The sequence below is a fragment of the Hyperolius riggenbachi genome, chromosome 5 (genome assembly GCF_040937935.1).
Source record: "Hyperolius riggenbachi isolate aHypRig1 chromosome 5, aHypRig1.pri, whole genome shotgun sequence".
NCBI lineage: Eukaryota > Metazoa > Chordata > Amphibia > Anura > Hyperoliidae > Hyperolius > Hyperolius riggenbachi.
In genome coordinates, this window is record NC_090650.1 from 260,501,191 (window position 1) to 260,524,128 (window position 22,938).

Sequence of the window (22,938 nt, forward strand, 5' to 3'; positions counted from 1 at the left end):
TAGGAAGCCTCTATAGCAGGGGTGCCCACACTTTCAGCTCGTGAGCTACTTTACAGCTTGCCGAGTCCAGGAGATCTACGAACATTTCTCAAATGTTGCAGATCCCCCCCCCCGGTCATGAAGAGCCCCTAGGTACAAGTGCCTCTAGTATATGTAGTTAGGTATAGGCCCCTTCAGTATAGGTAGCCAGGTGAAGGTCCCTTCACTAGATATAGGTCCCTTCAGTATAGGTGGCCAGGTATAGGTGGTAGCCAGGTGTATGTGCCTTCAGTGTAGGTAGCCAGGTAGATGTGCCCTCAGTGTAGGTAGCCAGGTGTATGTGCCTTCAGTGTAGGTAGCCAGGTAGATGTGCCCTCAGTGTAGGTAGCCAGGTGTATGTGCCTTCAGTGTAGGTAGCCAGGTGTATGTGCCCTCAGTGTAGGTAGCCAGGTAGATGTGCCTTCAGTGTAGGTAGCCAGGTGTATGTGCCCTCAGTGTAGGTAGCCAGGTAGATGTGCCTTCAGTGTAGGTAGCCAGGTGTATGTGCCCTCAGTGTAGGTAGCCAGGTAGATGTGCCTTCAGTGTAGGTAGCCAGGTGTATGTGCCCTCAGTGTAGGTAGCCAGGTAGATGTGCCTTCAGTGTAGGTAGCCAGGTGTATGTGCCTTCAGTGTAGGTAGCCAGGTGTATGTGCCCTCAGTGTAGGTAGCCAGGTAGATGTGCCCTCAGTGTAGGTAGCGTAGGTGCCACTTATCTCCCTCCAGCTCCAGCAGCGGTGTCTGGGGCTCATCCTTGTCTTCCTATTCCACCGCGGCAGGCTGGAGTGCAGAACGGTGTCTGAGGGAACGCTCCGGCAGGGGGGCGGCGGGCAGCGTGCGTGGATACGTTGTGGTCGGCGCCACCCCCAGCCATGATGTTATAGCCGCGTCGCCTCTCTCCGCTCCTACTTTCCTATTGGCTAGCGGCCGGCAGCAGGATTTGATGGGAGGGAGCTGCCGGACGCAAAATTTTGTGACGCAGCCACATGGCCGCGATCTTCCAAATAGGCGATCGACCTATTGGGCACCCCCGCTCTATAGGATGCAGAGGCTTCCCTCTTCTTAGGTAAGTATGCAGTTTTGTCCACAAACTTATTACTGCACATTCCTTTAAGCCGAGTCACTCTGGAAAAAATGGTACCTTTAGCAAGATTTCGATTTTCTAAAAATCAAAACGCTGCTGTGAGAACACACTCATAGGATGTCACTGCACTAGTGCTTTGGTGATCGGCAAGTGCAGCGCAATCGCCCCTAGTGTGAACCAGGTGACAATTCAAGAGCATCTCGTCTGAGAATCAATCCAGCTGGTGTACAGGTGTCCCCCCAAGGTTGCATAAAGGTCTGGCATGGTGGATGTTTAGCGACAGTGTCACCCAAGCCCATTGTTTCTCTCCTTACCCTCACTCCTCACCTGCTAGAAAGCACTCAGTTGTCTGCTGCACCTTTGCCCTCCTCCATAGAAGCAGACACACCCCTCAGCTGTAGCTGTGGGACATATCTGTATGCCACTCACACACTGCAGTACTGCCAGAAGGCTCAAGTGCCATCCTCATGGGCGATACTGATTGAACATGTGTAATATGTAGCTTAAATGGGAACTCCAGCCTAAACAAACATACTGTCATTAACTTACATTAGTTATGTTAATTAAAATAGATAGGTAATATAATCTCTTACCCACACTGTTTTAAAAAAACAGGCAAATGTTTGATTTCATGATGGCAGCCATCTTTTTGGTTGAAAGGTGACAGGGAGCATGAGACAGTTCCAACTGTCCTGTGTCCTGAGCGCCTCTCCCAGTTGCTAGGCAACGTGAACAACATAGGAAATCCCATCATGCTCTGCACAGCATCAGGGGGAAAAAAGCCAGAGCTTTTTTTCTTTGATGGGTGGAGCTTAGCTAAAAATGCAGCAAAAAAAAATGATGCTTTGGTAAGAAAAACAAAGTTCTGATGCTGTGAAACTGTTAAAGAAACACCAAGCCTTTTCAGTTCTGCTGAGTAGATTTTTAGTCCGGAGGTTCACTTTAAGTCCCACTGGAATGTTGTGATGTGATCTGTATCAGGCCATTTAGGACTAATAACCCTGGCTCAAAAAAAACTAATCAAAAACTGATGCCAAATAAAAACTGATCAGTTTTTACACAGATTAGTGTTTGATCCATCCAGTGTAAAGCAGGCCTTAACCACTTGCGTACCAGCAGTCTCTGGCCCCTTAAGGACCAGAGACTGCTGGTACCAAAAACGTTGAATACTGACGAATCACGGCACATACCTGCCAGTCACTCCACTCTCTCACCGCAGGCTCCTCTCTCTCTGCCGTCGCTATGACGGCAGAGCTGTGTGCCGGTCAGGAGCTGCTTTCATTGGCTCCTGACCCTGTCCGTCAGTGTAAGCCAATGAGATTGGCTTACCGTGGTCACTCATTCAGGAGCCAATGAAATCGGCTCCTGACCTGCTCACACAACAGTATGATGGCAGGGGGAGTGAAATGTGGCGGGATAAAGCGTCGGCGGGTATGTGCAGTTTCCAAAGCAGTAAAATCTACGTCCTGTCAGACCCGCAGCACCACCTGCTGGACATGGATTTGTACTGCTTCGGTCCAGAAGCGGTTAATCACTTTGCAGTTCTATTCACAAACTACTAAGTGTTTTGAGGTTGTTGGTAATAAAGTGGTCCTAAATATAATGGTTCAGGTATACTTCCCATTGTTGTAATTAAACTGAAGTTATTCTTTTTGTGACAAAAGTTTACATATATAAATGTTAAGCTCTGCTGAGAATCTAGTGTATGTGTACAGCGACCCCCCCCACACCTCAGCCAGTGATCCACCAGGTGCATTAAGTTGGCTGATCGCTGGCCGAGAGCATTCTTCTCCTTACTCACCCCGCCTGCAGTCACTTGCCACTCAGTCAGCCTCCCCCCCCCCCCCCCTACCTTTCAGCCCTTTGCCCCTACACTCACCCTGCCTGCCGCATGATTTCACAGCTGCTTTAGTGGAAATCTTTTTACATGTATTCCTCTTATTCCAACGCTTGTGCTTTTCTTAAAAGGATTTCAGTTTGTACTAAGAAAATTGTACTAAAAAAATGCAAACCTCTATTTGTACTCACACCCTTGTGCAGTTTTTCCCTCTCTGTAGCGAAGCAGTAAATTTGTGCACAATTCGCAGCCCATTTAATTGGGTGCTGATTTATTGGCTACGGCCGGTAGCTGTGGTCATAGCGGAGGTGGCTGTGTTAGGTTTAGGAAGGGTGGTTAGGTGTAGGTAGGGGTGAAGTTAGTGTGAGGCGTAGGGAGGAAGTAAGTGTTAGCATATAAGCAGTGAGAGTAGGATGCAGGGAAGGTTCGTGTGAGAATAGGAAAATACAGGCTGATAGAAGAATATTGGTAACACTACCGATATTCTACTAGCCATAGCAGGAGGTAGTTGAGTATTGGTAAAATTACAGGTATTCTACCATCTGCAATATTCCACACTGATTTTTATTTATTTTTTTCATTGCATCGCTTTTATATGTAGGTCTCAGTAGCTCTCCATCTCTGAGGAAAACCATATTTCCTGTCGAGGTGTCAGCTGATTAAAATGAAATAATGAAGGTCTGAGTTCTGATTTGAAGCACAGTAAAGTAAAATTATACTAACAATGATGTTTTCTTCTGTCTTGCAGCACAACACTGACACTGGAGGGACAGACCATAGCTGTAGTATATGCGGGAAATCCCTGAGTTCTGCCAGCTCTTTGGACCGCCACATGCTTGTCCACTCTGGAGAAAGGCCTTATAGATGTTCAATGTGTGGGCAGTCCTTCACTACTAATGGGAACATGCACAGGTGAGTGATAACTGATGGCAGATGTGTGACTGCAGGAATGGCTACACCTACATAGGTGTAACTTTTTATAAATGCACCCTGGTCTTGTTTGGGCTGATTCGTAATAGAATTCAGTATACAGCTAAAATGGCCAAATCCATTTTAGCTTTATAGCTGTAAAGAAAAGTGCAAGAATGAAAAAGGAGTGCCAGCATTGCTTTTGTCTGTATGCCAAGAAGAACACAGTCCTGAGAGTGGCGAGACTCTAACAGCCATGTAAGAAAAGGGAATTCAGTGAGAGTGAGACAACCAGATCTTAAAATAGACTTTTAGAAAGATAGAGAGGCTGTTTTTCCTGAACTAAAAGCAAATAACTTATTGTTCTACACATCCTTTGGCTCTCTCAATACTTTTTGAATTACTCAGCTGTTTTGACTTTACTATTTTGCATACCTTTACATATGAGTAATTGAGAAAGTATTCTAGCCAACCTTACAGTTAGGCAGCTAGCACTTCCACAAGGGCATCAGTGGCCACTTCACTACTTCCCTCATGACAGGTGCACTTAATGCTGGGAACATACGTTACATTTTTTTCACCCGATTTCCCCTGTGATCGATAGTACGAATCGAATCGCAACCGAAATCTGAAGCATTTTTCAGCACACTTGAGTGATTTTATGGGCAGAATCGAGTGTGTTCTCGATCTAAATTGTATTGGACATGTGTAGAATAAATGGTTGAAATGACTACTATCTTATCGTGTGTTGGCGTGATCGATGAAGGGGCTCGATTGTGTGTATGATATAAAGGCGTTTAGGGGGCGTATCAGAGTGCAGTGTCATCAATAGTGGACGTATTTAGTAGAGAACATAGTAAAGACGAAACAGAAAACGTACACGTATGTAGCAGGCGGACGATACAATTACCGTCGATTTTTTTTTTTTTTGGTTGATTCGATTCGTACTATTGATCGCACAGTAAATCGGGTGAAAAAACGCAACGTGGGTTCCCAGCATTAGTCTGGCAATAGATGTAATCACAAACCCACTGTCTTGCAGCTCTTTTTCCAGTGTCTGTTCATCTTATTATGACATTACTAAAGAGTTCTTTTAACATGATAAACGCATTGTAGGTGGGAACATGAAGCTGGCAAACCGTGTGTAGCTGCTAGTTAACTGGATAGGTGGCTAGAGGTTTTAATTACCAAAAATGAGCAGTCCAGAGTCAAGGTGCCCCAACACAGCCATCCAATGACAATTTTGATAGATTTTTGGCTAAAATCAATTGATATTATTGGGCGCTCCGGGTGGAAAGATCTCGCTCAATTGGGGGTGTGACTGTAGATGTGCAGCTGATTGACTTCTGGTCTGTCTCCTCCATCTAAAACCGTCCTCCCGTGGCCTGTGCAGAGTGTGGGCATACTCACCTGTCCGCTGGTGGCTGTACTTCATGACACTTTGGCATGTACGTGGTCATGTAACACGTGTCGCCGGGTCAAAGAGTACAGGCTGCCAGAGGGGTTGGAGATGGGACATGTGATGAGTGCACAGGTGAATATACTCCACTGCCAACACTCTCCAGTGCGGAGCCAGTTTCTTAGATTTTTAATACATTTATAGGTGAAATCTATAAAAAAAAAAAAAATCTATTTCCAGTATGTGGCAGTCATAGATCCCTATCTGATCGGATTTTGATCATATCCGTTGGTCGTATCTGGTGGCCATCTGCTAGTGTATGTCCACCTGTAGGAAAATTAGTAAAAAAAAAAAAAGCAGGTATATTTTGCATGCAATGTGAGAGGAATGAAAAGTAAAGATGAGAAGGAATGTGCTTGTTTGCAGCATATGGTGTTAAATATAATGTACGTTTTTTTGGATTGTAAAATTTTATTGTAATATTTTGTGTGAAATGGTGCAGTTCTCCAAACGTGTTTTTTGGAGCGATGCACACAGCGCCATCACCAATACAGCAAATCACTGTCTGTATAGCAAACTTTTTTATTAGATTAGTTTTCTCAACATCATCAACATTTCAGCTTTTATGAACGATGGTGTTTACTTAAAGTATACCACAACTGACATGTGGCATAATGAGATAGACATGGGTATGTACAGTGCCTAGCACACAAATAACTATGCTGTGTTCCTTTTTTTCTTTCTCTGCCTGAAAGAGGTAAATATCAGGTATGTAAGTGGCTGACTCAGTCCTGACAGGAAGTGACTACAGTGTGACCTTCACTGATAAGAAATTCCAACTATAAAACACTTTCCTAGAAGAAAATGGCTTCTGAGAGCAAGAAAGAGATAAAAAAGGGGGACATTCTTATCAGTGAGGGTCACACTGTAGTCACTTCCTGTCTGAGTCAGGACTGAGTCAGCCACTTACATACCTGATATTTACCTCTTTCAGGCAGAGAAAGACAAAAAGGAACACAGCATAGTTATTTGTGTGCTAGGCACTGTACATACCCATGTCCATCTCATTATGCCACATGTCAGTTGTGGTATCCTTTAAAGCGGACCTGAACTCAGAACTCCTCTCTGCTCTAAAAGATACACAACAGCATAATAACCTTTAAACAAAAAAAACAAACATTTCTTTGTTACAGCTGATACAAATCCTGCAACAAATCTGTACAGTTTCTACTTCCTGATACATAGAAGCAGACATATTGTTTCCATCCTGAGCCTTCAAATGGGCTTATCTGCTTATCTGCCGTAGGCAGTCATGTGACACGGGAGGATCAAATTACAACTTGTGATTAGACATACAGTGATGTGAAAAAACATTTGCCCCCTTCCTGATTTCTTATTCTTTTGCATGTTTGTCACACTTAAATGTTTCTGCTCATCCAAAACCGTTAACTATTAGTCAAAGATAACATAATTGAACACAAAATGCAGTTTTAACCAGTTTACATCCCGCATACAGTATAATCACGTCATTGCAAGTGGCTCCTGAAAGCCACATGACGTGATTATAAGTTGCTGTCATTTAATGAGCACAGCGGGCGTGCTAGCACGCTCCTGGGCTCATTAACCCCCCTCCCCCTAACTACACTACACTAGCATCCCTTCCCGGGTCTCCGATCCTCCCACCCCCCGCCCGATCCTCTGTAATACCCCCCTTCCCCCTCCATGCTGCGATCGGGCAGCATGGAGGATTACAATGTATCAATCTTTACCTGACCTTGTTCCAGCGCCGATCGCGATCCTCTCCCTGTAGTCCCGCTGTCAGCCTCACTATGCTGAGTGAACCGGGTCCCGGCTTGATGACGTCATCAAGCCGGGACCCGATCCGGTCAGCATAGTGAGGCTGTCAGCGGTACTGCAGGGAGGAGATCGTGATCGGCACTGGAACAAGGTCAGGTGAGAGATTCTTACTCCTAATGCTTCCCTGCGCCTAGCTCTGCAGAGGGGGTGGAGGGGACACCTGGCATTTGGGGAAATAAAATTTCTTAAAGGGCCAACACCTGGGTATCCATGGGGGGGGGGGGGGATACAAATTAAAAGGGGCACACAGCTGGCTATAAATGGGGGAGGGGGAGGCATAAAGGGCATACACCTGGCTATGAATGGGGGGAGGGAGGTAATAAAAAACACATCTGGCTAACTATGGGGGGGGGGGGAGATAAACAGGCACGTCTGGTTTACTGAAGTGGGGGGGGGGGGGGGTTACAGAGGCACATCAGGGGCTGGGGAAGGGTAACTGGGCACATCTGGCCAAGTATGGGGGAGGGGGGTATAAAGGAGCACGTCTTGCTAACCATGGAGCGGGGAGGATTAAAAAGTGCCACAACAATTAAAGAAAAATACAAAGCCGCAAAATGGAAAAAAATGCACCTTTATTTCCAAATAATATATTGTCGCCATACATTGTACTAGGATCATACTTTAAACCCTGTAATAACCAGGACAGACGGGCAGATCAAATGTGTAGGTTTAATCTATGGTACCACTTATTATTTTCAAATTATAATTGCTGAAAACTGAGAAATAATTCCTTTTTTCATTTTTTTTCCCTATTATTACCATTAAAATCTGTTCAAAATTAAATAATTTTAAGCAAAATGTACCACCGAAAAAAAGCCTAATTGGTGGCGAAAAAAACAAGGTATAGATCATGTATGTGTGATAAGTAGTGATAAAGTTATTGGCTAATGAATGGGAAGAGTGTGAAATGTAGAAAACTGTTCTGGTTTTTTAGGGGGAAAACCCCAGGGACGCGAAGTGGTTAAATGATGGTTTTTATTATTTAGTGAGAAAAAAAACTCAAAACCTACATGGCCCTGTCTGAAAAAGAAATTGCCCCCTGAACCTAAAAACTGGTTGGGCCACCCTTAGCAGCAATAACTGCAATCAAGAGTTTGCGATAACTTGCAACGAGTCTTTTACAGCGCTCTGGAGGAATTTTGGCCCACTCATCTTTGCAGAATTGTTGTAATTCAGCTTTATTTGAGGGTTTTCTAGCATGAACCACCTTTTTAAGGTCATGCCACAACATCTCAATTGGATTCAGGTTAGGACTTTGACTAGGCCACTCCAAAGTCTTCATTTTGTTTTTCTTCAGCCATTCAGAGGCGGATTTGCTGGTGTGTTTTGGGTCATTGTCGCTTCAGCTTGAGTTGACGAACAGATGGCCGGACATTCTCCTTCAGGATTTTTTGGTAGACAGTAGAATTCATGGTTCCATCTATCACAGCAAGCCTTCCAGGTCCTGAAGCAGCAAAATAAGCCCAGACCATCACACTACCACCACCATATTTTACTGTTGGTATGATATTCTTTTGCTGAAATGCTGTGTTACTTCTACGCCAGATGTAACGGGACACGCACCTTCCAAAAAGTTCAACTTTTGTCTCGTCGATCCACAAGGTATTTTCCCAAAAGTCTTGGCAATCATTGAGATGTTTTTTTAGCATAAAAAAAACTAATGTTTTTTAGATGTTGTCCTGGGATCTTTTGTGGCCTCTCGGATGAGTTTTCTCTGCGCTCTTGGGGTAATTTTGGTCGGCCGGCCACTCCTTGGAAGGTTCATCACTGTTCCATGTTTTTGCCATTTGTAGATAATGGCTCTCACTGTGGTTCACTGGAGTCCCACAGCTTTAGAAATGGCTATGTAACCTTTACCAGATTGATAGATCTCAATTACTTTTGTTCTCATTTTTTTCCTGAATTTCTTTGGATCTTGGCATGATATCTAGTTTGAGGTGCTTTTGGTCTACTTCTCTGTGTCAGATAGCTCCTATTTAAGTGATTTCTTGATTGAAACAGTTGTGGCAGTAATCAGGCCTGGGGGTGACTACAGAAATTGAACTCAGGTGTGATAAACCACAGTTAAGTTATTTTTTAACAAGGGGGGGCAATCACTTTTTCACACAGGGCCATGTAGATTTGGAGTTTTTTTTCTCACTAAATAATAAAAACCATCATTTAAAACTGCATTTTGTGTTCAATTATGTTATCTTTGACTAATAGTTAACGTTTTTTGATGAGCAGAAACATTTAAGTGTGACAAACATGCAAAAGAATAAGAAATCAGGAAGGGGGCAAATAGTTTTTCACACCACTGTAAAAGAGGGGAAATTAAACAGGATAAAGTCTCTAAATACATACAGGGTGCATTTCTCTACATTTTTCCCTCTGTCCTGTGCAAGAGTTCAGGTCCACTTTAATGCCCCCATTTTAATATCAAAATCTACTATAATTATTTAATCGCAGCATGTTCTAGTACTTCCTGGGGTATATGTACCATGTGGTAATTTTGTCTAACGTCCATCTCTGCGATAGCTTCCATAAACTCCGCAATGTGATTTTACCCATCTGCAGAGTTTGTCTCAACATGTGCTTTTCTCAATTTATTTTGGAAGTTGTGTTCATGCCCTCGGGTCTGTTCCTTTTTTCTTATTGACAATCCAGTTCATGGTCATTTTACAGATTAATAACTACAGATCTGACACTTCTATTCCTATATTCCCTTCTACTGAACTTTAAGGCTAATTTCACACCAGGACGTTGCGTTAGAGGGGGCGTTAAGGTCGCATAACGTCCCCCTAACGGAACGCCTGGTGGTGCTGGATCTGGACGTCAGAGTGAGCCGCGTTGTGCAGCTCACTCTGGCGTCAGTGATGCCGTGATGCGCACTCTTGTGCGCATGCGGCATCACGTGGTCCCGCCGGCCAATCGCCGCACAGAGCGGCTGCTCCAGGAAGTAAACACTGCATGTCATAACGTGCAGTAAATATTAATTATCCATGTGCCTGGCCGCTTTCCGCTCCTCCCCCACATTACTGAGCATGTGCAAGCAGTCTAACGCGGCTCAGCCGCGTCTAAAGTACTGCATGCAGTACGTTGTCTTGTGACGCAGCGTTACAATGTAACGCAACGTCCGCACTGTGAACAGCCCCATTGATTTTTCAGTACTGTGCGGTGGGCTGCGTTACAGGCTGCTCTAACGTGCGCCTGTAACGTCCCACTGTGAAACCAGCCTTAGGGATTAAATATCTATTTTTCTTTTTTGAAGCGTAAATGAGTAGATGGATTTACTAAACATTATACTGATGTGAACATGAGGTTGATTTAGTAAGGGATAACGGGAAACCAAAGGGAGCCAGCAAACCTTGGAGTTAATAAAAAAAAAAAGTCTGTTTAAAGTGGACCTGAACTCTTGCACAGGACAGAAGGAAGACCTATAGAAATGCATCCTGTATGTATATAGAGAGTTTAGCCTGTCTAATTCCCTCTCATCTGTAGCTAAGCACAAGTTGTAATTTGATCCCTTAGCTGTGTCAGGTGGCTGCCATGGCAGAGAGCGGATTTGTAAACACAGGATGTTAACAAAATGTTGGCTTCTATGAAAGCAGGAAGTAGAAAGACTGGAGATATATTGGATTTCTATCAGCTGTAACAAAGAAATGTTTTTCTTTAAATGTTATGCTGTTGCTTATCTTTTTAGAGAGAGGACGTTCTGAGTTCAGGTGCCCTTTAAGTGACAGTAATTGTGTCCACCCACTCCTCTGAGTAATATCGGAATATACTGTAGTGAGGTTTGCTGAGGTGTTACTGAATTACAGTGTGTGCTGCTGTAGCCATATACACACACATTCATCTATTATGGTAATTTCTTTGTGTGGGGGGCTGCACATGACTGCAGCCACACAGCCACAAATTTTCTAGCTTTTCAGCAACCCCACTGTTTTGATATGACCCAGGTGGAGCTTGCAAACTTTTGCCCTCAAATAGTAGACAAAGAATTTAGAAGACATTATCAACAGAGAATCGGCACAGGCAAGAAGCAAGCAATCTGCATCAGTGGTGCTTCCTGTGCTCATGTTATAGGATATGGTTCTTGACTAGTCAGCTATACATACCCAGCATTAAAGGTGTTAACAAAATGGAAAGTGAACCTGAGGCTTAGCTGGGATCAGCAGCAATGTTCTCATAGTCCAGGTTGTCATGCATCTCTTCACAATTGTAAGGTACTTCTTGGGACTTCACCTCAGCTCACACAGCACACAGGAAAAAAAGTGAGTGAAAACTTGTCTGACCTGTTTTACTGAGCAGGCTGGAACTAGCAAACAGAGCAGTATCCTATTTCACTCCCCCTCACACTCTCCAACTGAAAAGAGTTTTTTTTCTGTATGGTGTGTTTAGAGGAGCATCACTGTGTCTGCCTGGGTATCACTACACTCATCCATCCTCTGTCTCGGCACATGTGGAGACAAGCAGCATTTTCCTAATACATTCACTGGCAAGCAGCTCGGCAATCTTACGCCAAGCAGAGATGTATTTTGCTTTTTTTTCTTCCAGCAAAGTTATTGGCTGCTGTCTCTTGAATTCTGGTCTTAGGGTTTTAATTACTTGGTGCTTTCATTTACTTCCTGTGCAACTGGAAAAATGTAAGGGCTCGTTTCCACTAGTGCGAATCCGCATGCGGGCACTGCACGCGGATTAGCATAGGCAATGTAAGTGGATGGGGCCGTTTCCACTTGTGCGGCTGCGGGAGCGTTTTTTGGTGCGGCAGAAATCTGCACGGCAGAGCCGTCAGATTTCGCGTGCAGAAGGAATGTGCGCGAATCGCCACTAATGTATCTAATAGGGAAATCGCATGCGGGGTGACCATGCGTTTTTTGCCGCGAAATCGCATGCGATTTCGCATAGGTATTAATGTTAATTTACACAGGCAGTGACATGGTTAAATTCGCATATACCTTACCTATGCGGAATCGCGGCAAAAACGCATGCAGAATCGCACCCGCATGCGATTTCGTCCACGGTGGAATGCAGGCGATTCCGCACCGCACTAGTGGAAACGAGCCCTAACAGGTTTAAGGATTTTTAGTATACTTTACTTGTGTGCACCTAAAAAGCTACAAGAGGTTGTGGTCATGTACAGTGTGTAAAATTCCTCTGCTTATTGGCTACTCTAGAACAGGAAACAAAATGTCATCCAATCTTTTGAGGCTCCTTGCACTCTGCGTCGCACCCCGGTACTTTTCCCCACCGCAAGGCCATGAAAGTCTATGGAGACTTGCATGCTTCACATGATGCAACGCAGGCATGCCAGTATTCAGATCGCCACAATGCCAACGCATTACCGCATGATTAGTGCCTACTGTGTGGATTATGCAGTCAATGGGTGACACAGGCAGTATGTACGATGGGAACGTGGCATGCATACGTGTACCCACGGGTAGAGCAGAATAGCTGCTGACCTTCACAATGCAGTCCTCTGACTTGGGGAGGGACTTTGGCCATTCTCCTTTGCTCAGTTGCAGGTGGTGGAAAGGGAGAACACACTTGTTTCTGCTTGCCATGTATTTACCGGGCTATCCGCATTGCACAACAGAATTTAAAGTGTTTTGGTAGGCTAAAACTTTATTTATGTTTAAACTTCATGGCTCAATACAGAGTTGATAGAGTAAAATAATCCCCATGTCACACAGCAGTTGCTAAGTCTAATTGCCAAAATAGTGTGCAAGTGAGTAGGGAAGCTGGCTGGTATCTTACTATTTTGGCAGTTAGACTTAGCAACTGCCATTTCAGGAAGTGCTTTTGAAAACAAAGAAAACCCTGAGAATCCCCCATGAGGACTAGTTCAAAACCTGTCGATTAACAACTTACTTTTTCGATGTAGTGGTCTTTTAAGTCATCAGTTCCACGCAAGAATTTTGTGTGTCAAAGGGGCACGGTTCCCCTTTCATGGATTAATGTACTTCATATATTTTCACGCTTGGTTGCAGTGAGCAGTAGGCTAATTTCAGCTTTGTTAAATGGCCGCCTTGTCTTACAAAATGCAGTGTACAGTTTTTGCTGCCTGAGTGGAATCCTTGGATGCCTGAAACTCGGGCCTGTCTCAGGCAGATCACTCATTACAGAGTTTTGCAATCCCAGAGTTGCCCAAGGGGGGTAGCATGACTATACTCGCTGCTTTACGTCCACTCAGAGATTCTTCAGATCATTCCAGCAGTGATGTGCACTAACTTCCTGCAGCCCTGCACACAGCTGATGTTTGCTTAGAAAATACAGTTCATACATACAGCCTGAAAATATGTAAATATATTAGAAAAACATGCTGACCTCCATTATGACTTTTATTACTTTTAGCCGGAAATGTTATGTAAACGTTTGATAGATGTTATTTTGACATGATTTGGGAAGGTGCCTTAATTCTGAAACCTATTTCTACCAAGATGGCAGTTAAAGTAAGGGCCCTGACACACCAGAGAGCGGTTTGCGGGTTGTTTTCATTTTTTTTTTAAAACCGCTTCCATTGACTCACATTAAAATCACGCCATCAGTTTTGCAGCAATTTTAATGCAGGTCAATTGAAGCGTTTTTTAAAAAAGAAAATGAGCCGCAGAACGCTCTCTGGTGTGTAAGGGCCCTATGACCACAAAATAACATGACTTGATGGCATTTATGGTAATAGGCGCAAAATATATTTCCTAATGAATAGTGAATGATCTATTTACTGATCAGCGGTTCAGATCAACTTCTAGATTGACACCAATGTTGGACCATGCAAAGTACCTGGAAGCATTCTCATCCGTTTCTACACCACTGGAGCACACATTTGCTCCACCACATTAACTTGTACACACCATAGCAGCACTATGTCAGAAGTCTACTTCTTGATTTATTGATGTTGATTTAATGCTTATTTATCGTCCCATAACATTTCAGAACAGACATTAGGCCAGATTGGTTCTGTGGTTGCATTTAGCACACAAGCACACATGTGCCTACTGTAGTCATTCTAGTAAAATATGGCTGCTCTTTTACCCTAAGCATTTGGCCTAGTTGCCTTCATCCCCATTCTGGTGTCATGTGTGGAAGGCCTGGGATTTGGCTAGCACAGAGCTGCAAACCAGAGCAATGCCAAATAAGGAGACTTGCTTGAGAGATCTCTGACTTGAAATGTCTGCTTTCTATTCACCAGGCACACTGCCTGCAGACTTCCTATTCTTGCAGCAATCTCTGGAAACTTGTCCGGCTTTTTCACTTTGGGCTGAAATTAGTGTAGTCTTTAACCACTTTATCCCTCTAATAACTGTTACTAAAGATTTGCAGCCTTGCGTAGTTTTGTATGCAGTGCATAGGTTTTCATAAGCCTTCATCACTGTAGCTGGGCCATATGAAGTGATTATTCCCTGAACACTGAGTAATATCAGGAGGTTCTAGTCTATCAGTTCAACTAAGGTTTCTTTAATTTGTGAATACACAGTATAATACTAATCACATTTATATTACTGGCTTTGTATTCATTGTGTATGTGATATTTTTCTAGACACATGAAGATTCATGAAAAAGACCCAAATGCTGCAGTGACTACAAGTCCTCCATCACCACAAAAAAGGAAGCGACTGAGCTCCAAAAGAAAGCTTAATCCTGAGGAAGAAGTGGAGAAGGAGGAGGCCCCGCCCGCAAAAAAGGTAACGGTTGTTTCTAGTTGTGAAGTCATTAGACTGATTTGTTGCGCTCTTAAAATCACATGGAAATACTGGTACAAGGGAGTTGCAAAATAAATAATTACATTACAAAGTAAGAATTAAAAAAAAAAAATAGTCCAAGAAATGATTGACTTTCGCCGTGTGCCGTGTAATTCGTTCGTGTTTGATCCAGTTGATGATAAATATGTATGGACCTGTGCAGATTATTTTGTAAAACTGTTTAATGGCTGAATTCTGCAACTGTATATACAGTAATTATATACAGAAGACACATTATTAATGACATCCCCGTGATGAAGTATCACACTTTCATTTTTGCTTTCCTGAAGGTGGTTGAAGAAGTTCCACAAGTTGAGCCAGTAAAAAAGATAGAAGATGTTGTTCCCTGCCCTATATGCTTTAAAGAATTTACATGCAAGTCTGCACTGGACACTCACATGGAGGCACATCCTGAAGCCCCTTTAAAGTAAGTAAACTGTTAGTGAATCTACAGATAGGAGTATAATATTACAAAGATCATTTTGTCTACTGGCCATCCCCTCTACTTGCCCTATGCCACATACATTATAAACCCACCTCCAGGAATAAAACAAACATGAAATCGCTTGTGAAAGGCCCATCATAGCAACATTCATTGCTAAATGTTCTGGTGGCTGGGCACTGCATTATCATAGTATATCAGCTTTATGTAATGCCTTTAGGGAGGAGTAGCATGTTAAGCGGCCCCTTGCTCTCCCTGTTTTTCCCCTGTGGAGCTAATACAGCCACTCGTCCTCCTTCCTGCTGTTGGATATAGGAGGCAGCATCTTGCCCCTCGCCTACTGTCCCAGGAGGATTCTGGGATACAATGCTACGTACTCACACCTCAGTGCAATGTGGTGTCTGGACAACCAGGCTGTCGGCTAGTATGGGTTGGTGCTTAGTGGTTCACTTTAAGATGTGATAATATGACTCTCAAAATTGAGGACCCCATTAGGAATGCAATGAGTATGATGGCCATCATGTTAAGAGGATGTAAACTATGAAAATTAAAGCACTAATGTGGGCCTTCTTCCCCACTACCTGCACAAGTTCAATAGCCCACATTTACAAGGGGGGAGAACGAGCGGCACACAACAGAGCTGTAGATCCAGATCCTTCTTGAGACCACCGCTGGTCGCCAGGGCCCTCTTTTTCTCCACGGCCACGGTCCCATCTGTGTACAAATGCAGCTGTACCACACTGTGCAGTAGCATGGAGCCATTTGTGCACAGAGAAAAAAGCTGTGCATGATGTGCTCTGTGCTCCGTTCATGGACAGGAGAACGTAGTCCTCTGAAATACAGTGGACAATCAGCATCTTATAAAAGACTCGAGGGCGGGTTCATACTTGCACCAAGTCATTTTCCTGCATATCATGCAATTTCATCTCCGTTATAATGCATGTGGTTAGGAAAAATGGCTTATGATTTTGATAGCCATAACGTGTAGTGTGTGGGAAAAAGCTGCATGTTGTATTCTTGTTACCACATGTAGAAATCACATTAAATGTGAATTAGCCCATTAGTTACCATGGGTTGTCACACGACGTAACTTTGCTCAAATAGCATGCGTGCTAACGTAATAAGGTAACAGTGTGGTACTGAAGGGGATTAAAGTGTCAGAATACATGTAATACGCATAGCCTGCACACCTACCGGCAAGCCCAAATAAGCCCAGGTTATATTTAAGTTATGTGGTGGATTGGGGGGGGCAGGGGCAAACAAATTGTCAAACTTAGTCTCACATATTGAGCTAAAGGGACTGACACTGTGCTGGGTTTTATTTAGCAGCAGGGCCCCTAAGGACAGCCATGTTTTCCTATTTCTGACTATGTCCAACATTGGGCCTGTATTGGGAAATGCCAGTGTCTGACATAGTGTGACATAGGATTGGAAAGGGTTAATCAACAGAACAGCTACCCCCTAGTCTGGTCCAGATGCAATAACACCACCTTTTTTTCTTAAGATATTCTGGGAGTTTCAGAAGACAGGTATATGTCAGGGCCCTTTTCCACTTGCAATCGTTAGCGCTAAACGCTAGCGATTGCGATTCAGCAAAATCCTTTTTGCCGGCGATAGCGATTGCGATTTTGCTATGCACTGCAGGGCATAGAAAAATAGCGGCAATAAACGCTCCGCCATGCAAATGCGTTTGTGTAAAAATCGAATCGCGGTAGTGGAAATAACCCACCGCGATTCCTATGTTATTTAGCAAACCCTAGCGATTTTAAAATCTCTAGTGATTTGCGCTTTTGCGATTCAGCAAACGCAATCGCACTAGTGGATAAGGGCCCTAAGGGTTGTGCTACAGCGAAAGTAGGTCTCCTTGCAACAATTTATCTTTTTCTGGCACCTCCTAGTCGGTGCAGTCATGTGTCACAACTTGAGCCAAGGCCTGCTTCATCCCTGTAATGATATGTTCTTATGCGTGCCTATGATCCCTCCCTTTGGATGCATGATTTACTTGTTACAGATGGCACTGTTCTCCCACAATGCTCATGTGGAGCAGACCTTGATGTATCAAATAAGGACAACTGGAAAAAACATGAAGCAGCTGTCCAGAGTAACCATTCACAATCCTTGCCTAGTTTAACAGAAATCTGGTTGCTCTGGGTATCCATTCCACATTTGCTCCAGTTTTCTTTATTTGATAAATCTACCACAGTATTCAGGAGCATTGTAGTAGAATAGTGTCTTATGTCACCAGGGTTACAGCACTGCTTTTTACCGCGAAAGGAAACATTGGTTTACAAAATTAATTTTACTAGTATGTGTTTATACCGGAAAATGGTTTCTGAAAGTGTTGATAAAATGCTGCATGTTTCTTGTGATATTTCTGTTGATAATTGGCTGCATTGCAGCTATTGTTGTAGCATTACAAACTATTGATGTTAGAGCAGTCAACATTGTTTGTTACAAACCCGGGCAGAGAGTGCTGACTCCTAAAGAGAAACCCGTAACCAAGAATTGAACTTCATCCTAATCAGTAGCTGATACCCCCTTTCCCATGAGAAATCTTTTCACAAACTGATTATCGGGGTCTCTGTATGGTTGATATTGTGGTGAAACCCCTCCCACAGTGTGATGTCAGGACATGGTCCTGACAGTTTCCGGTCTGTGAACCTCCTTCCATTGTGGGAAATAACAGCTGTTTACAAGCAGCATCTCCTTCCACTGACATCACCTGCCAACAGTAAAATGTCACCATGTGATAAATGTCAGAATGTAAATCAGGGAGAGGAAAGATTTGACAATTGACAAACACTGACTAAATCATTTGTACATAATTATTGTAAAAATGAAGCACTTTTTTTATTAAATTATTTTCACTGGAGTTCCTCTTTAAGTCTGAGACCCTTTTTTCACTGCATGAGTTTCAATTTTATTTCCAAAACGTTTTTTTCTCAATGGCCTAGCATTGTGTATTTGCTACAGTTTTTGAGTGTTTATATTTGTGTAAAGTCAGTGAGAGTGCAAAAAAAAAATTTACTATGCACTTTAATTACTTTAGAGACCGCCGGTTTTGAAAAACAGGGCCTACCAACATCACACAGCATAGATTCACTGCTACCAAGATCTCTTTTCATTGAAGCTCACTCACTCTTTTGTCGCCACGGGATTGGCTCACATTGATAACAGGGTCAAGGACCAATGAAATCGGCTCCTGGCCAGCTCATGAAGGTCTGCTGTAATACTGACAGCAGGGTGAGTGTGCTGCAGCAAAGGGAGAGCTGCGCAATTGGCAGGAGCGTGCGGCGGGCTCCCAAACAGGGCGTAGATTTCAATTATCGTGTCTGGAAGTTGTTAAATAAAACCTGAAGTGAGTTTCCTCACTTTAGGTTTAATACTTGCCCATGTAAAGTGAAGACTCTGGATCCCATAGAGCCTTCCTGGTCCTTGTTCCTTCCCGTAGTTCCTTTGCAGTACCAAGTTAAAGTTATTCAACCTGCTAGATGGAATAGCTCTTCAGCACTTCTTGGGCAGCCCTTGGAAGTACTCGGGGATATGAGTAGTTCTGAATGCTGTCCAAGAAGTGCTGAAGAGCTATTTGACCTAGCAACTTCAACCAGGGACGGTGCAGGAACGATGGAATGGAGTGAGGACCTGGAAGAGCCTTCCCTCATGGTATTTATCAAAAATGAAGTGCGTTTCCTTGCTTCAGGTTCCTCAATTTCTATTTTTTATTTTTTTTGCTAACTAAATGGATTGGAAAAATGCACTCTCACCACCATAAAGTAAGAATTGTAAAAGAATTAAACGAAACCGCATCGGAAATGAGTGGTAAAATTTGGAAAAATCGCAATTGCATTGCAATGCTTGTGATCATGATTGGCAGTGAGAAATAGCCCTGATAAGTCACAGTCTGCTTGCTTTGTTGTTCTGGTTGTGGTCGGGCTCTACACTGAGTCCTCTGACTATGAAGGATGCTCATTATCTGAGGTGTTACCAGAGATGGAAATGTCAGGTTTATTTGTCTGAATGGCACTGCTCCTGTTGCTGGACAATGAGAACCATGCTGCTGCAGACAGCAGGACTCCAGGAATATTTTGGTTTTTCATGTATTCTGTTGTGATTGGCTGCTGAGTTACTCTCCACCCTCAGTGCCATTCTATTTGTGTCACTGTGATCACTGTAAATGAAACGTAATACTGCTCTGTAGTTGGTACAACACTAATTTCCCAGTAGCTGTGTGTAATTTGCAGACAAGATGGCATAATGATCTATTTAATTGCACATTATATAAGGTTCTCCTCAACATGATGCAATTGACAACTCCGTAAAAAACATATGTAAATGTGTATCTTACATACTGGATAGTTAATGGTCTCCTTGCACATTGCAGCAGTGATTCCTGTGTCTCAGAGCCTGTCCTACGTTAATATGTGCTTGGGATGCTTGTGCTAAAGTCTTGTTAGATCGCTTTGCATGGGTCAGACCAAAACAGCAGCACTGCGTCTGGAATGTGAGTGGCAATCTGCCCAATCTATAACCAGCAGCCTTAAAATAGGAAGCCTTAATGATATGGTTTCAGATTTGGGAGTAGAGGTTGGTATGTGTGCATGCATGTTTCTTGCATATGTATTTTTATACTGGAAGATGACAGAAGAGGCTTTCACGTTGAGTTGCACCGCCTGTTTCCACACTATTGTTCCAGGCCTCTCCTGCACTCTCTGGGGGATGGAGCTGTCCAGTAGTAAAGACATGTCACAGCTCTTTCGCATTTACTGATATGCAGACTGATGATGACTGACAGTCCTAGAGGACAAGGCACTGGTCACAATGAGTTTCAGATCCACCTTAAATGCAATCTTTAGTCTTTTTGATGTTGAAGGTGCTCAGTACTAAGCAGACAATCTTTTCGGTGTATGTTTGTTTAAAATTCCAATGTGTTATGTAGCTTTTGTAATTAGATGAATACATATGGCCACAAAACGGGCTCATGGCGTACAGTATATGCATGTGCCGTTTTTCTGTGTGTTACCATTCCTTTCCTTTGGTTCAAACCCATACATCTCATTGAAAACCATATTTCTCGACTAGATCTGGGGAGTCTGTATGGCTAATATTGTGGCAAAACCCCTCCCACAGTGTTATGTCATGACCAAGGTCCTGACAGTTTGCTCTCTGTGAACCTTGTTGCATTGTGGGAAATAACCGATAGTTTTCCAACTGCCAAGCAAGCAATATCTCTCTCTGTGCGTAGAACTCTAAATTAGTAACAAACAGTCTGTACAGATCACCTGGCAGAACTAAAGATGCTACCACCAGTGATACATTTCAGAATGTAAATCGGGGAGAGGAAAGACTTTACAATGGGCAAACACTGACTAAATAATCTATAAGGCTGGTTTCACAGTGGGACGTTAAAGTCCCACGTTATAGCAGCCAGTAACGCAGCCTAACTCACAGCACTATAAAATCAATTGTGCTGTTCACAGTGCCCACGTTGCGTTACATAGTAACGGCAGCACGTTTAAACAAAGTGCTGCATGCTGTAGTTAGACTGCTTGCACATGCTCAGTAATGTTGGAGGAGGAGGTCTCCCCTCCTCCTCCACATGGCTAATTAATATTCACTGCAGTGCAGAGACTCCTGGTAGGACTGTAGTGTTGTCCGGATCATGAACGAATCATTCATTTGAACCGGATCTTTTTTGTGAGTCGAATCATACGGATCATCACAATGAAAGATTCGGTTCACAGTGGATGTCTGTCTGGAAGAAACATGAACATACAGAATATACAGTGCAGGGAAAGTCCTGTCCTGCTAGTCATTTCACCCAGTCTGCTTTCCTAGTAAAATGATTCAAATGATACGGTTCAAAGATCCGGATATTTTCAATGATCCGATTCAAATGATCCGAATCCTGGAAAAGATCCGGACTTCCTATCACTAACCTGGAGCGGCTGCTTTGAGAGCTACATAACGCAGCTTAACCACCTGAGCGGTCTGGACGAGCTCAGCTCGTCCAACACCGCCAGAGGCTGCCGCTCAGGCCCTGCTGGGCCGATTTTAATGAAATAAAAAGCAGCACACGCAGCCGGCACTTTGCCAGCCGCGTGTGCTACCTGATCGCCGCCGCAGCACGGCGATCCGCCGTGTGCAGCGGTGAAAGAGGGTCCCCCCAGCCGCCCGAGCCCAGCGTAGCCGGAACAAACAGTTCCGGCCAGCGCTAAGGGCTGGATCGGAGGCGGCTGACGTCAGGACGTCGGCTGACGTCCATGACGTCACTCCGCTCGTCGCCATGGCGACGAGGTAAGCGAAACACGGAAGGCCGCTCATTGCGGCCTTCCGTGTTACTTCTGGCCGCCGAAGGCGATCAGAAGAACGCATCCGGAGCGCCCTCTAGTGGGCTTTCATGCAGCCAACTTTCAGTTGGCTGCATGGAATAGTTTTTTTTTTTATTTAAAAAAAACCCTCCCGCAGCCGCCCTGGCGATCTTATCAGAACGCCAGGGTGGTTAATCTGATGTCCAACTTCAACACCACCATAGGTTGCATTAGGGGCACGTTATGCGACCATAACGTCCCCTAAAACGCAACGTCTTGGTGTAAAAGTAGCCTAAATTAATATTATAAACAATATGCAATTTTATTTGTTATGTTATTTTCACTACAGCTCCTCTTTAAGGCTTGTTCACGTGCCAAACAAAAGTCGCAGAAAACACACGGCCGACGTGGCAGAAGCGACTGGTGACTTTGTTGAAAGGACAAGTCTTTTTTCCCACACCGATACTGCAAACGACCAACTCATTTAAATGCTGCGCGCACAAGCAGAAACGACAGTATGCACAGTATGCCTGCATTCAGTAGAACAATGTCGTTCTAACATTGTAGACACATGGGCAGCTGCATTATATCTGCCCAACAGTTGTGTGAGTTGGTCCGCCAGACAGATCAGTCAAAAATCTGTTGCATGTCCTGTCGTTTGGCTACATTTTTGCACACAATTGTCGCCCAACAGGGTGAAATCTGAAGTTTGTCCGACATTTAAAAAGACTTCAGTTGAGCGTGTGTTCAGTTCAGTCTCTCCATAAATGGCTAGCAGTTACCATCATTTTGGGTTTAAAAAAGGCAAGCTTATCACCTCTTCTCCCAGTATCCCAGTGCTACAAATCTACTAGTCTCCTTGGTGACAGCAGTGGATTCCAGTTCATTTTAAGCTTCCCAGTGTCCACTGTTCTTCAGACCTACAAAATCCTCCTCCTAGAATGACAGCCCTGTGTAATACAGAAGCACCCAACAGTGCTGGCCCTTCCTATTCCATTCTGAGTACTGCTGTACAGGAAGTTACCTGCAGCTGATATAAAGGCAGTACTGGCTACTTTTACTAGTTATGCTTCCTAGTTGTCTTCAACTCAGCTTTAAAGCTTTTATGCTACAAAAAGGGTAAAAGTGCTAATCTTTCTGTTCATTAGCCGTTAAGAACTCAGAAATTTGTCAGCAATTTGGATTGCCATTACTTTTTCATTCCCGTTAGCTCTTCTTCCGTCATGTGATGTTGTAGGAGGGCTGAAATCAGAGCTAAACTCTCCTGGATGTTGTGAGAGGTGCTTTAGAGCAATGAGCTGCTACCATGGCTTGTTGGCTGTGCTGCTGGAAATTTGCAGAGCCCACCGTGTCAGTAGTAAGGGAGGGA

The 22,938-nt window shown here is 43.8% G+C and overlaps 1 protein-coding gene across 4 annotated transcripts in view; it reads left to right on the forward strand.

Moving 5' to 3' along the window:
- Positions 1-22,938, forward strand: part of RREB1 (ras responsive element binding protein 1) — a 128,792-nt gene that overhangs the window by 76,978 nt on the left and 28,876 nt on the right. For all 4 annotated transcript variants that reach the window (XM_068236850.1, XM_068236852.1, XM_068236851.1 and 1 more), the window contains 3 exons: positions 3,685-3,848; positions 14,618-14,762; positions 15,110-15,246. In XM_068236850.1, the coding sequence (XP_068092951.1) occupies positions 3,685-3,848; positions 14,618-14,762; positions 15,110-15,246 (446 nt within the window). The remainder of the gene's footprint in view (positions 1-3,684; positions 3,849-14,617; positions 14,763-15,109; positions 15,247-22,938) is intronic.